General features: G+C 51.0%; 1 protein-coding gene across 6 annotated transcripts in view; it reads right to left on the bottom strand.

Moving 5' to 3' along the window:
• The window catches only part of AMBRA1 (autophagy and beclin 1 regulator 1), a 59,626-nt gene that overhangs the window by 19,542 nt on the left and 25,451 nt on the right, over positions 1-14,633 (bottom strand). For 3 of the 6 annotated variants that reach the window (XM_069739901.1, XM_069739905.1, XM_069739903.1), the window contains exons 8-11: positions 8,420-8,506; positions 7,383-7,562; positions 5,935-6,015; positions 5,663-5,763 (exon numbers count right to left, since the gene is read on the bottom strand). In XM_069739901.1, coding sequence (XP_069596002.1) covers positions 5,663-5,763; positions 5,935-6,015; positions 7,383-7,562; positions 8,420-8,506 — 449 coding nt within the window. Of the gene's footprint in view, positions 1-5,662; positions 5,764-5,934; positions 6,034-7,382; positions 7,563-8,419; positions 8,507-14,633 lie in introns of all 6 variants that reach the window. The other 3 variants (XM_069739904.1, XM_069739900.1, XM_069739902.1) reach the window with 1 other exon arrangement.

Raw genomic sequence — 14,633 nt, 5'->3', positions numbered from 1 at the left:
CGATAAAGCTGCTTTTTTTTTATAACATACTAGCCTAATATGTCCAGGACTGTCCTAAGTCTCATGCTCTGTAACGGGTCTTCCACTTTTTCACCGTTCTGCCAGCACTCTAGGTCCTGGAACTTCCTTTGCCTTACATTCCCACATGCATTGCTACTTCAATTTTTCCAATGGCTAACTTGACCTGAAAGACTGCCTATCTGTTACACTGGTATGCAAGCTGACAGACAGTGTGCTGGAACAGAGACAAAGGCTGGCCCTCCCCCCAACATTTTCCATAGGGGGACGAAGGCCCACCCTCCACTTCCAATAGAGATAAAGGCCCACCCCCCACTTCCCGTAGAGAAATAAAGGCCCACCCCCCACTTCCCGTAGAGAAATAAAGGCCCATCCCCACTTCCCAGAGAGATAAAGGCCCACCCCCTACTTCCCGTAGAGAAATAAAGACTCATCCCCCACTTCCCATAGAGAACTAAAGGCCCATCCCCCACTTCCCGTAGAGAGCTAAAAGCCAATCCCCCACTTCCCGTAGAGAACTAAAGACCCATCCCCCACTTCCCGTAGAGAACTAAAGGCCCATCCCCCACTTCCCGTAGAGAGCTAAAAGCCAATCCCCCACTTCCTGTAGCGAAATAAAGGCCCATCCCCCACTTCCCAGAGAGATAAAGGCCCACCCCCCCACTTCCCGTAGAGAAATAAATACCCATCCCCCACTTCCCGTAGAGAACTAAAGGCCCATTCCCCCACTTCCCAGAGAGATAAAGGCCCATCCCCCCACTTCCCGTAGAGAGCTAAAAGCCAATCCCCCACTTCCTGTAGAGAAATAAAGGCCCATCCCCACTTCCCAGGGAGATAAAGGCCCATCCCCCACATCCCAGAGAGATAAAGGCCCATCCCCACTTCCCGTAGAGAACTAAAGGCCCATCCCCCCACTTCCCAGAGAGATAAAGGCCCATCCCCCACTTCCCGTAGAGAGCTAAAAGCCAATCCCCCACTTCCTGTAGAGAAATAAAGGCCCATCCCCACTTCCCAGGGAGATAAAGGCCCATCCCCCACTTCCCAGAGAGATAAAGGCCCATCCCCACTTCCCGTAGAGAACTAAAGGCCCATCCCCCCACTTCCCAGAGAGATAAAGGCCCATCCCCCACTTCCCGTAGAGCGCTAAAAGCCAATCCCCCACTTCCTGTAGAGAAATAAAGGCCCATCCCCCACTTCCCGTAGAGAGCTAAAAGCCAATCCCCCACTTCCTGTAGAGAAATAAAGGCCAATCCCCCACTTCCCAGAGAGATATAAAAGCCCACCTCCCACTTCTCGTAGAGATAAAAGCCCAACCCCCACTTCCCGTAGAGAAATAAAAGATCATCCCCCACTTCCAGTAGAGAACTAAAGACCCATCCCCCACTTCCCGTAGAGAACTAAAGGCCCATCCCCCACTTCCCATAGAGAGCTAAAGGCCCATCCCCCACTTCCCGTAGAGAGCTAAAAGCCAATCCCCCACTTCCTGTAGAGAAATAAAGGCCCATCCCCACTTCCCAGAGAGATAAAGGCCCATCCCCCACTTCCTGTAGAGAGATAATTGCCCATCCCCCACTTCCCATAGAGAGCTAAAAGCCAATCCCCCACTTCCTGTAGAGAAATAAAGGCCCATCCCCACTTCCCAGGGAGATAAAGGCCCATCCCCCACTTCCCAGAGAGATAAAGGCCCATCCCCCACTTCCTGTAGAGAAATAAAGGCCCATCCCCCACTTCCCAGAGAGATAAAGGCCCATCCCCCACTTCCCAGGGAGATAAAGGCCCATCCCCCACTTCCTGTAGAGCGATAATTGCCCATCCCCCACTTCCTGTAAAGATAAAAGCCCGCTCATACAATTACTGTGTGGACAGGGGATAAGGACAAGCCTTTAGTTTATTTGGGAACCTGTGAAGCCCCCAGGCGGAGATCAATGGATCAGCAGCGAGCTATGACAGCGACCTATGACAGCTGTACCCAGTACATAGTGTATTGCCCCCAAGGTTATAATGTGGTCCCTACATACTTGTATGCGGCCGGAGGATGTGGCGATCATTCATTGCTGTTATTTCTACCGTACACATCTATTCTTCCACGTAGAAAGCCCGTGGCATCTACAAGCCCCCCATATCTAGTCACGGCCCCCTGTAAGCGTTGGAGGAGCTCGGAGCCTTCTTTCCAGATCTGCACAGGTTAACGTGCGCATCTGCTGCCCGACCCAGCGCTGACAACCGCTGCAGATCTGACATTTTAGAGACGACGCGGCTGACGGCTCATCTGCGGGGACATTCATCTCTAAATTATCTTCCGAAAACAATTCTGCGGCTGATTTAATGCTCAATCGACTATTAAATGGCAGTAAAGATCATGCACACAGCCCCCCGCAGCATCGACAGGAAAGAAGAACGAGAGGAAAAAGCAAGAACGAATGCGAGGAACGGCGCGGACGCAACGTCCAGGGCGCAGAACGTACGGAAAAGTCGCAGTAGGTGACGCGAGGACACATCGCACATGAGGGGACCGGCGTTCACTGCAGTTTTCCAGATGATGCCGCTTTAATTACACTATAAATCCCCCCACCCAAGAATAGAACTCTGTAACCACGGCAACAAGCACACAGAGGGGGCTTCGTAACCTGGGCATTAGAAGATTGCACGCTCAGGACTTAGGACAGCAAAGGAAGCGTCCTACTCGCATGAAGCGTTCAAGGGGGGCATCCGCAGCTGCATGGGCCCCCCGTGTTGTCATGACAACCAAATCGCTGGCTTGCTCTTCCCTCTTTACAGCGAGAGGTAATTGGGTTAATTATCCCCTCACGGAAAGGTTTCCTGATGCTCCTATTCTAGGGGGTCATCGGAATAACTCAGGCGGCATCTGCTGTAAATATCCTTCAGAGATTCTGCATTTCCGCAACACCGAGAAGAACGGGGGTCCTGCAAGGGTCGGAGGAAACAAAACCCGCGCTAACGGAACGGAAAACGGGGATAAATGCAAGGATGCACTGGGAGGTTCAACGGGACGGGTGCAAGGAAACGTGACGCCGTGGTCTGGAGCTTCTCCGAACATCGGGTGCAGGATGGAGCGGGGACGGCGTGTTCGCCTGATTCTGCACCCGGCGAGCATAGACTTAGCAGAGTGCGACTTTAGAGCCGCATACAATTAAGTAATGACTATAGGATTGGCCAAATGACGTGTAGAAAGGAGAGGTGACCGCTGCAAGCCAGTGTACACCCCACTGCGGACAGTGGTTAGCTGCAAAGGTCAAGTGTAATGTCAGTGAGCAGCAGGGATTTGTTGGCAGTGGATGACAGAGGTTGAATGAAACAAACAGCCCCCCTCCTCCATGGTGCCCTAGGCAGCGGCCTTGCTCCTTCTGTGGTCAGCTATGTACTAATTTGTAGTTAAAAATATGGCGGAGGTCACAATGGGCATCGTAAGAGCGCGCCTTACCCCGACCGCTCATGAGATGAGCGTCTGCGGGCCCAGGCCAGCACGCCGATCAGAGAGGAAAATGTGACAACAGCAGTAAATTAAAGGGTTTATAACATAAATGTCTCATCGGTGGTGGACCCACTACCAAGACAATGGGGGATCCCTGATCTGTCAGGAGGCGGCCATATGTATCCCCAGAATGAAAGCAAAACTGACCACAAGAAGCGAGAGAAGAAACTCTACCTTCTCTGCATTCAGTCTGCAGCAGCCGCACCGAGGGGACTTGTCTGACACTTCTCATGTCTGCATCAAATGGTGAGGGGTGCGGAGGACATGGCCAGGTCTTGTGTACAGGTATCTGCAAGTGTCCCATTATAACAGGACTGGAGCACGATACCCACCGATACCGTCACTGGCCCAGTATAACAGGACTGGAGCACGATACCCACCGATACCGTCACTGTCCCAGTATAACAGAACTGGAGCACAATAACCACCGATACCGTCACTGTCCCAGTATAACAGGACTGGAGCACGATACCCACCGATACCGTCACTGTCCCAGTATAACAGGACTGGTGCATAATACCCACGGATGCCATCACAGTCCCATTATAACAGGACTGGAGCACGATACCCATCGATACCGTCACTGTCCCAGTATAACAGGACTGGAGCACGATACCCACCGATACTGTCACTGTCCCAGTATAACAGGACTGGAGCACGATACCCACCGATACCGTCACTGTCCCAGTATAACAGGACTGGAGCACGATACCCACCGATACCGTCACTGTCCTAGTATAACAGAACTGGAGCACGATACCCACCGATACCGTCACTGTCCCAGTATAACAGGACTGGAGCACGATACCCACCGATACCGTCACTGTCCCAGTATAACAGAACTGGAGCACGATACCCACCGATACCGTCACTGTCCCAGTATAACAGGACTGGTGCATAATACCCACAGATGCCATCACAGTCCCATTATAACAGGACTGGAGCCCGATACCCACCGATACCGTCACTGTCCTAGTATAACAGGACTGGTGCAGGATACCCACCGATTCCATCACAGTCCTAGTATAACAGGACTGGTGCATGATACCCACCGATGCCATCACAGTCCCAGTATAATAAGACTGGTGCATGATACCCACCGATGCCATCACTGTCCCAGTATAACAAGACTGGTGCATGATACCCACCGATGCCATCACTGTCCCAGTATAACAGGACTGGTACATGATACCCTCCGATGCCGTCACAGTCCTAATATAACAGGACTGTGGAGCACGATACCCACCGTTACAGTCACAGTCCCAGTATAACAGGTCTGGTTCATGATACCCACGGATGCCATCACAGTCCTAGTATAACAGGACTGGTGATGATACCCACGGATGCCGTCACTGTCCCAGTATAACAAGACTGGTGCATGATACCTACCGATGCCATCACAGTCCTAGTATAACAAGACGGGTGCATGATACCCTCCGATGCCATCACAGTCCTAGTATACCGTATACCAGGATTGTGGAGCACGATAACCACCGATACAGTCACAGTCCCAGTATAACAGGTCTGGTGCATGATACCCACCGATACAGTCACAGTCCCAGTATAACAGGTCTGGTGCATGATACCCACCGATACAGTCACAGTCCCAGTATAATAAGACTGGTGCATGATACCCACCGATACAGTCACAGTCCCAGTATAACAGGTCTGGTGCATGATACCCACCGATACAGTCACAGTCCCAGTATAATAAGACTGGTGCATGATACCCACCGATGCCATCACAGACCTAGTTTAACAGAACTGTGGTGCATGATAACCACCGATGCATGGCAGGACCACACTAGAGCTTCGCACCTCCCGATGCAAAAGTGAGCAGCAATGCTCAAAAGTCCGTAAAATCTTCATTTGCAAATTCCACGCAGAGAAATAATGGGACCCTCTCCTCCTGTCCCGAAACGGATTATTTAATGGGGTGAAGCTCAGGTTGCTGCGTCCATTTCAGCACAAATCTCCCTGATGCTCTTCCGGAAATGGACGCAGCAACGACTGCTCCAGCCGCAGCCCCTCACACACGAGCACTGGAGGGGGAAGGGGGGACACAATGGAGGTTTCCTTACATACAAAAAGTAAAACTTCTATTTAGCAAAGAGAACAGGATGATTAAATGGAGTTTGCCCCAGGCCTCACCCGCCAGGACACGGTTGACAGAGGAGTGCGTGGCTAGTCCCGGCTGACCCCGCTCATGAAATATCCCAGCATAGGGAAGGTATTCGGGCAGCAGAAATCTCCTGCAATGAGAGGAAACAAAGTCACAAAAAGCACAAAATCCAGAGGCCACGAAGCCTCTCGTGGTGACCAGAGGAGGCAGAAGAGACAGGATGTCAGACGGGAGAAACTCACAAGAAGTTAGAAAGTAAAAAAGCTGCGGTGGCAGAATGAGGAAAGTAAAGTGACGTTACCTGGGAACGAAGCGGCCCAGCGATGGAGCTGACATGCGGGCATTCCTGGGGGTTCGGTGCCGAGATCGGTCCCCGTTATCTCTGCGGGAAGAATAAAAACTTTACTTACATTAATAAAGTGGATATAACAGAAAATCAGGGAAAAGCAAAGATCCAATGTCGGTGTCAGGAAGGACAATGACTTATGGGGCTCTGCTTCATTAATGGGGATATGACCAGGATGTATGATCGCTGGGGGTACGTCCATTGCAGAAGTAGGTGGAAAATCCAAGCAAGAGAATGCAATTCTTGACACCAGTACACAAGTGGTTACACTGGTATTCGCACTGGTGGGCAAGCAGGAGAGATCTGCAGGCAACCTGCCCGCCTGTCCAATGCTGCGCCTCCCTGGACCAATTGCAAATTATTTGCATTTGCAGGACCACCAGGTCACCACCGCCCCATAACCGCAGCTACATCGGCTCAGAAGTTGCACTTAAGCAGTTAAGGATGCGCTAGAAATGGGTACGGAGCTATTTCTGCTCACAAAGGATCGGCAGGTGCTCCGACACAAAGACCAAACTTCCCGCCTCGCTGCAGAGACGCCACCGCTGGGAGCTGCTGAGCGAGGAGAAAGGACTTCTCCTAAACCGTGTCATCGCCCTGCAGTCTACATATCAAAGCTCGTCTCCGGCAGAACCCGGTGCAACCATCTGACGGTGGCGGCTCTGGTCTCCGGACAGGAGCATGGACCGGCCTGGGGTCTCCTTCTCCTCAGATATATATAGTTCAGGTCAGGACCCCCACGGACCGTGACATGTGTGACTGCCACATAACGGTATTATGGGACTTTCTTTTAATTAAAGGGGCTGTATCACTAGGAATATCACAAAGGGCTCCTCTTCACGACTCAGGCAGATGTCGGCGGCATTTTATTTCAGTTGCCGCCATGCATCCCTAAAAGATGATCAGAAGAACCGGAGCGAAGTCGATCGTGTGATCGATGGTCTCGACCTAGGACTATATGGACAGACATGTGCTATATCCACGGTTCTGCGCTCCGACACTGGATAGCGGCTTTTTCGTCTCAAGATTACCGCAGCCAATCAGTGAGCACAGTCCGGGGATGCGGCTCACGAGGAGAAGTGATAAATCCACATCGTGTTTACAGCACAGGTAAAATAAATAAATGCAAAGAACGCTCCGGGAGGAGAGAGCTTGATTATTCCGCGTGTCCCTATTATATCAGGATTATAGATTGCACGAGAGGCGACGCACGCTGAGGCCGGAATATATACATACAGAACACCCCGATAACTCATTTGTTAGGAGCGTCCTTCAGGCCTTGCTAAACTTCTAATATTCCACAACCTATTTAGAGGCCAGGAATAGTTGTGGGATCGTGAAACGATGGGGGAAGTAGCATCACACGGGGCTCAGCAGGGGGCGGACACGAGGGGGCTCCTTACTCAAACTCCTCGAACTCCAGGTCTCCAGTTTCTACAGCGCCTTGTCCCTCGCTGGAGGACGGCGCGGAGGCCGAGGATCGGAGGCGGTTCTGCTGGTACCGCATGGAGCGTTGCCGGATGCTGTCCCTCCGCGACAGGTACTGAATCATTCGTTGTGCGTAATAAGCGGCTGGCGATAACCTGCGGGGGGACAGAATAGTCGTCAGTACCAACATATACCGCCAACCTGCCGGACCTCCACTTTCCGGACAGGGCTACAGTACGAAAAAAGAAAGTCGCCTCCGTCACCTCCTGAGCTCGAGAAGTCACTGACCGGGAACATTTCTGCCCTAATTTACTCCACAACTAAGATCCCCCCACTATTAATAATGTGGCGGCGCCACACAAAAGCCACAAAGCGTATGGTCAACTACTAGAGAGGAGCGAGTTATTCGCAGGGTCCTGGTCCAGTAATCCGGAGAAGATCGCAAGGCTCCCGTCCAGCGCCACAGGATACTGACTGGACCACCGACCACAGGGCGCCAACACTGACTGCTGGACGAGGGTCCTGCAAACTTCATCCCTCATCTCTAGCAACCACTCGTTTTGCAAAAATTCAGACTTATTTTTGGCCTGATTTTTAAAAGGTGAAAAATCTGAAGAAAAACTAAACTTGGAAACAAATGATTAACTGAAATATGAAAGTCGCCCCAAAGTCAGTCTGTACTATAATCGTCCAAGCCCCCAAGACAGATGTGTGGGAACCCTGCAGAGAACACAGGGTTAGTCAGCTGATCTGCTCAATCATTGGCTGAGGACTACTCTCAGTCTGGGGGAGGAGTTTTAGCGTATGCTGTGCTAGCAGGCAGAGCGGAGGGGGGAGGCTCCTGCTGCAGCCACACAAAGGACAATGGTGAGGACATGGCCGATCTGCTGGCTCACAGAGGTTTCTGTACCGATCGCTCAGGTTTAATTGTAATATGTGATGAAATCGGACTTTTTCTTGTGTATTTTTGGTGTTTATTGCAGCTTTATGGTTAGGATACAGGAATCCTTACCTGGCCGGATCGGGGTAAATGGGATGCTCTCGGGATCCAGTGCCATCATAGCGGGAGAGAGAGATCAGGGAGGACTCCAGGAGCCGCCTAGAAGACAAGTCACAGATTACTCCACGTAACATGGACCCGACCTTGTCACAACCCACTGCTGAGGTTTAGCCCTTGAAAACACGGGGTAAAAGGGAGAAACATCAGAGACAGGGACATTTGTGTATGGAGCCACCTCCTAACAAGCAGCAATGGCAGCTCTCGCCACATCACTATATTGTGAAATGCATGTGCTGCCCCCTACGGTCCGAAGACCACAAGCAAATTCAAAGAATACTCCGGCCGACCCCCTACACAAGCCACAGACAATACAGGATGGAGACTCCTATGGGTGCGCAGGGTTGGACCCCCATAGCTCAGATTTGGAGGCCTAATGGCACCAAATATATGTGCAGTAAATCCATCCTTTGGGTTTGTTCCCACATTACGCTTCCACAGTGACTTTTCTATAGCAAACTGAAAGATTCCTGACATCTCTGGCACACGCCGATTATTTGCATTATTTCATGTCTGCATCGTTGGGTCGTTCAGTGATTTTCACCTAAACAAAAAGCAGAAACGCATTCGAAAAATGTTCAGATTTTACACAGCGTTTTTCCTGCCAACATTCTGGTTTTTGCATCAGATAAATCTGCTGCAAAACTTAAAACGTGTTCACATCGCCGTAAGACCCCCCCACAGAAATCCTGCCCTCCTTGGAAGAGCTGGGAACACGTCTGCAACGAGATGACAGCCGGACCACCTATAAGGACGCCACATTCTCCTTAATAATCAGCCCCCCCCCTCCGGATCTGCACCGCGGTCAGTAATTGTCTTTGCTCCATCACCTCTTCCCTCGGTGGGCTCTTCCGACCCTCTACGGTTGACCGCCTGCAGTAGCACAAGTCACCTGTCACCAGCTTACCTTCCGAAACACTGATGCTTCCCGGGACGCCAATACTTTAGTAACAATGCACAAATACTAATTATTTTGCAAAGGCTGGGTTCTATTAGTAACATCAGAATATGGCGGGTTTCACACATTGGTTGACAAGCCACAACCAGGACCACGAACAATGCAACTACATTATCGATGGAAGCCGTGTTATAAAGGCCGGGAGCCAGCAGGAAATAATAGCCCCTAGGGCCAAGGAGTAAAATATGGCAAGAAGGATGGAAGATTGCAAGCACCGATGCAACACAGCTTATACCTGAAGATTCCAAGACGCCCAATCTTCCCAATTATCCAGGGACACAGGAGTCAAATAGGCAGAAATAAGCGTGTCACCTCCCAAAAGAAGTGACCGGATCGTGCAAGAAAGGAAGTTCCCCGACCACGTGGACACTCGGCACGTCATGTGTGGATCAGTAATGTAATGTATGCACACAGTGACTGCACCAGCAGAATAGTGAGTGCAGCTCTGGGTTATAATATAGGATGTAACTCAGGATCAGTAATGTAATGTATGTACACAGTGACTGCACCAGCAGAATAGTGAGTGCAGCTCTGGGGTATAATACAGGATGTAACTCAGGATCAGTAATGTAATGTATGTACACAGTGACTGCACCAGCAGAATAGTGAGTGCAGCTCTGGGGTATAATACAGGATGTAACTCAGGATCAGTAATGTAATGTATGTACACAGTGACTGCACCAGCAGAATAGTGAGTGCAGCTCTGGGGTATAATACAGGATGTAACTCAGGATCAGTAATGTAATGTATGTACACAGTGACTGCACCATCAGAATAGTGGGTGCAGCTCTGGAGTATAAGGGTATGTGCACACGATGCAGATTTAGTGCAGAACTGCAGCAGATTTTTCTGCAGCAGAAACGCTGCAGAACTGCACTGTGATCACAGTACAATGTAAATCAATGTGAAAAAAAAAAGCTGTGCACATGGTGCAGAAAAATCTGCGCAGAAACGCTGCAGATTTCAAAGAAGTGCCTGTCACTTCTTTTGTGCAGTTCTGCAGCGTTTCTGCACCCCTCCATAATAGAAATCTGCAGGTGCGTTTTTGATGCGTTTTTTATGCAGATTTCTGCACAAAAAACGCATCAAAAACGCATCTGCAGATTCTGCCAGGAGATGCAGATTTAGTGCAGAACTGCAGCAGATTTTTTTGCACAAAATCTGCATCGTGTGCACACAGCCTAATACAGGATGTAACTCAGGATCAGTAATGTAATGTATGTACACAGTGACTGCACCAGCAGAATAGTGAGTGCAGCTCTGGGGTATAATACAGGATGTAACTCAGGATCAGTAATGTATGTACACAGTGACTGCACCAGCAGAATAGTGAGTGCAGCTCTGGGGTATAATACAGGAGGTAACTCAGGATCAGTAATGTATTGTATGTACACCGTGACTGCACCAGCAGAATAGTGTGTGCAGCTCTGGAGTATAATACAGGATGTAACTCAGGATCAGTAATGTATGTATACAGTGACTGCACCAGCAGAATAGTGAGTGCAGCTATGGTGTATGATACAGGATGTAACTCAGGATCAGTAATGTAAATTATGTACACAGTGACTGTACCAGCAGAATAGTGAGTGCAGCTCTGGAGTATAAAACAGGATGTAACTGAACGATCCCAACGTCCAGTCCTTACTGTGATCACTGGTGACAGATCTTGCACTTTTCGCTCTGAGGGGCACATAAAGACCTGGATGAGACGTGAGGAGACAGAGGCCATTCACCGTTTCCGTCATGTCTCTTCGAGCGTCTGATTCACAAGCGCGGGGATTTTCCTTTTGATTCTGAGAACCTTTGTACTTTGCCGTTTCATTAAAAATGTTCCATTTTCTCCCAGATTGGAATTTACATATCCTATTAGGACGAACAAAGGAGTGGAAGACGCGGCACTGGCAAAGGCTCGCCTCCGCTCGATGCCGCTCGTCTCCCCCCTCTGTGGAGGCCGGGTGGATGCCGGCTACCATTCTCTAGAGTGGAAGAAAGGAATTGAGGGCAGAAAGATGCTGAATTGTACTTCACGTTACTAAAAAACTTATCTGTGACAGCAGGTTTAGAGCGGCAGGAAAACGCCAACCAGCCCGGACGGCGCGGAGCCCGGAGCTAAGCTGCTTTTCAGAGAGGACAGATAAAGAACGGGGAAAGGAAGATAAGGCAGAGAAAGCGCGGAGAGGGGATGTATGCGGAGCAGAAGACGGAGGCGAGGAGGGAGTCAGCAGGGGACGATGCCCAGAGGTGGCAGGATGGAGCGCGGCCCACGGACGCAGGAGACTGAGCACAACATGGGATTTACGGACCCCGCGCCGTCACTTTACAGATCTCTGCGCTGTGCACCGCTTTTCTCTTAATTGGAGCACCAAAGATAAAAGGGGGCTGCAGCACTAAATCAGAATTAGTGGGGTGCCTTTATGAGAGCAGTGCCCCTTTAAACTAGTAGTCAGATATAAATAGCGCCATCTCTGATAACACTGGGGTCCTGGAGGAGTTCTGGGGTACCACGTGAAGTTGTAGGATCAGTAGGGATTATAAGGATCAGACAGTTATGGAGGAGTGATACAAACCCCCCCACATGCCGCCATCATCGGATGCAATAATGACAGTGATCGCTTTACCGATAAAATGTCTAACGGCCCCTCGATCACCTCCACATGGTTCATCCCGCTCCTCTTCCCGTAGTCTGTATTTTACCTAACAGTGCAGCAGTTTGTGCCCCAGAGCTGTACTTCCTGCAGGATGAGAAAGCTATTCCCGGCCCCTTCATTACACGTGCATGCTTAGATCCACCGAGCGCGCATGTGTTCTGGAAGGGGGAGAGGGATCAAACTGCTGCCAGACACCTGACGATCAAATGATCGGGCATGTAGAAATCCACCTGCCCGATCGTTTCTTCCATGTCCCCTGCTCATATTAATAGTCTGACGGGCTGGACGGGAATGGCTGATATTTCGGTGAGTGGCATGATCTTTCCTCTGCCAGTCTGCGCAGAGGCCTCCTTCTTGTCCCCTATATGCCACATGGGAGCACACTTTGTCCTATGCACACGCGGCGTTAAAGTGTAAGGAAAATGTTGTCACGCCCGCGATGAAGACGCCATACGGTGAGGCAGAGTTCTGCACTGCCTTAGGCACGTCTGGGTCTCCATCCAGGCAAGCAAAGGGATACAGATTGTCTCCAGGGAGCGCAGACCCCCACCATCTACATCTATTAATAAAGATTTCCCCCTCGGAGAGCATTGCGCAGAATCAGGGCAGCACCTGCCGGCTCAGCGGAGGCTCATGACAAAAGTAGCAACATTTGGATCCTCCGGCCGGATCTTGGAGACCCCACACACCCCAAAGTGATCCTACCAGCCGCCTCGGGCAAACAAAAGTCCCCATAGTGGAGCGAAGGCCATGTCCATGAGCAAAAGAAACCCTGTGGATTTTCTGGAGTGGAAAAAGGTGTAAAGGAGAATACTTATCAAGGTGGCCGGAGCTCTAATGTGTGCAGAAACCTTGGTAGGGAATAGAGCGTTCAGAGCAGAGCAATGTATGATGGATATAAGAGAGGAAGGACGATGTAGCTCCTATAGTGCTGGCAGAATGCTGATGACGAATCCGCCCATGGAAAAAGAGCAGACGGCAAGTTACAGCATAAGAGAATCGGACCAGCTCCTGCTCATATTACGCTTGTGTGAAACCGCTGAAGAGAATAGGGCCTCGTCCTGTCTGGAGGGGCCGCGTGATGGATCGCTGGGATAAAGTGACATTTAGGAAAGTGCAAGATGGATGACAACATAAAATCATTTACAAAGAGAATATCTGCAGATAGCCGGCGGAATCCCGTGGGTCCAGGATGTCTGCTCCAGCGGGTGCGATGACCCCGCCAACAAGAGTGCTGCAAACTTGTCTGGAGGTCAAAGGGTGACCGTCATGGAGAGGAGAATAGAGTTGATGAGAGCAAATAAGGATAGAACACACAAATAGGCTACGAGTCCCAGGAGCAGTAAGAGACACCTGGCATTGAGGGCTTAAAGCGGCATTCTGGTCTATAGAAACCGGACACATGCACCATCGGCAGGTACCGTGCACCCATCCTAATCTAACCGACAGGACGCATCGCGATTGTAACGACAGGTGAAGGATACCTGCCGATCACACGAGCGTCCTGGACACCACCTCATAGGTGCCGCTGGTCTCCTGTCGTGGCAGTGAGCGGCGACGGAAAACCCCTTTAAAGAGTTTCTGTAGTTCTCAGCAAATGCCAATGGCTGGGACCCCCCTCCGATCCCTATAGAAAGGTGGTAATTGGTCGATGGCTGGGACCCCCCTCCTATCCCTATAGAATGGCGGTAATTGGTCGATGGCTGGGACCCCCCCTCCGATCCCTATAGAAAGGTGGTAACTGGCCGATGGCTGGGACCCCCCCCTCCGATCCTATAGAAAGGTGGTAACTGGCCGATGGCTGGGACTCCCCTCCAATCCCTGTAGAAAGGTGGTAACTGGCCGATGGCTGGGACTCCCCTCCGATCCCTATAGAAAGGTGGTAACTGGCCGATGGCTGGGACCCCCCTCCTATCCCTATAGAAAGGTGGTAACTGGCCGATGGCTGGGACCCCCCTCCTATCCCTATAGAAAGGTGGTAACTGGTCGATGGCTGGGACTCCTCTCCTATCCCTGTAGAAAGGTGGTAACTGGCCGATGGCTGGGACCCCCCTCCTATCCCTATAGAAAGGTGGTAACTGGTCGATGGCTGGGACTCCCCTCCAATCCCTGTAGAAAGGTGGTAACTGGCCGATGGCTGGGACCCCCCTCCTATCCCTATAGAAAGGTGGTAACTGGCCGATGGCTGGGACCCCCCTCCGATCCCTATAGAAAGGTGGTAACTGGCCGATGGCTGGGACCCCCCTCCTATCCCTATAGAAAGGTGGTAACTGGCCGGTGGCTGGGACTCCCCTCTGATCCTATAGAAAGGTGGTAATTGGTCGATGGCTGGGACCCCCCTCCGATCCCTATAGAAAGGTGGTAATTGGTCGATGGCTGGGACTCCCCTCCGATCCTATAGAAAGGTGGTAACTGGCCGATGGCTGGGACCCCCCTCCTATCCCTATAGAAAGGTGGTAACTGGCCGATGGCTGGGACCCCCCTCCTATCCCTATAGAAAGGTGGTAACTGGCCGATGGCTGGGACCCCCCTCCTATCCCTATAGAAAGGTGGTAACTGGCCG

This window comes from Ranitomeya imitator, chromosome 9, assembly GCF_032444005.1.
Source record: "Ranitomeya imitator isolate aRanImi1 chromosome 9, aRanImi1.pri, whole genome shotgun sequence".
NCBI classification, from domain to species: Eukaryota; Metazoa; Chordata; class Amphibia; order Anura; family Dendrobatidae; genus Ranitomeya; species Ranitomeya imitator.
Note: the sequence above shows the minus strand (reverse complement) of the source record. Positions and strands in the feature narration are given on the sequence as shown.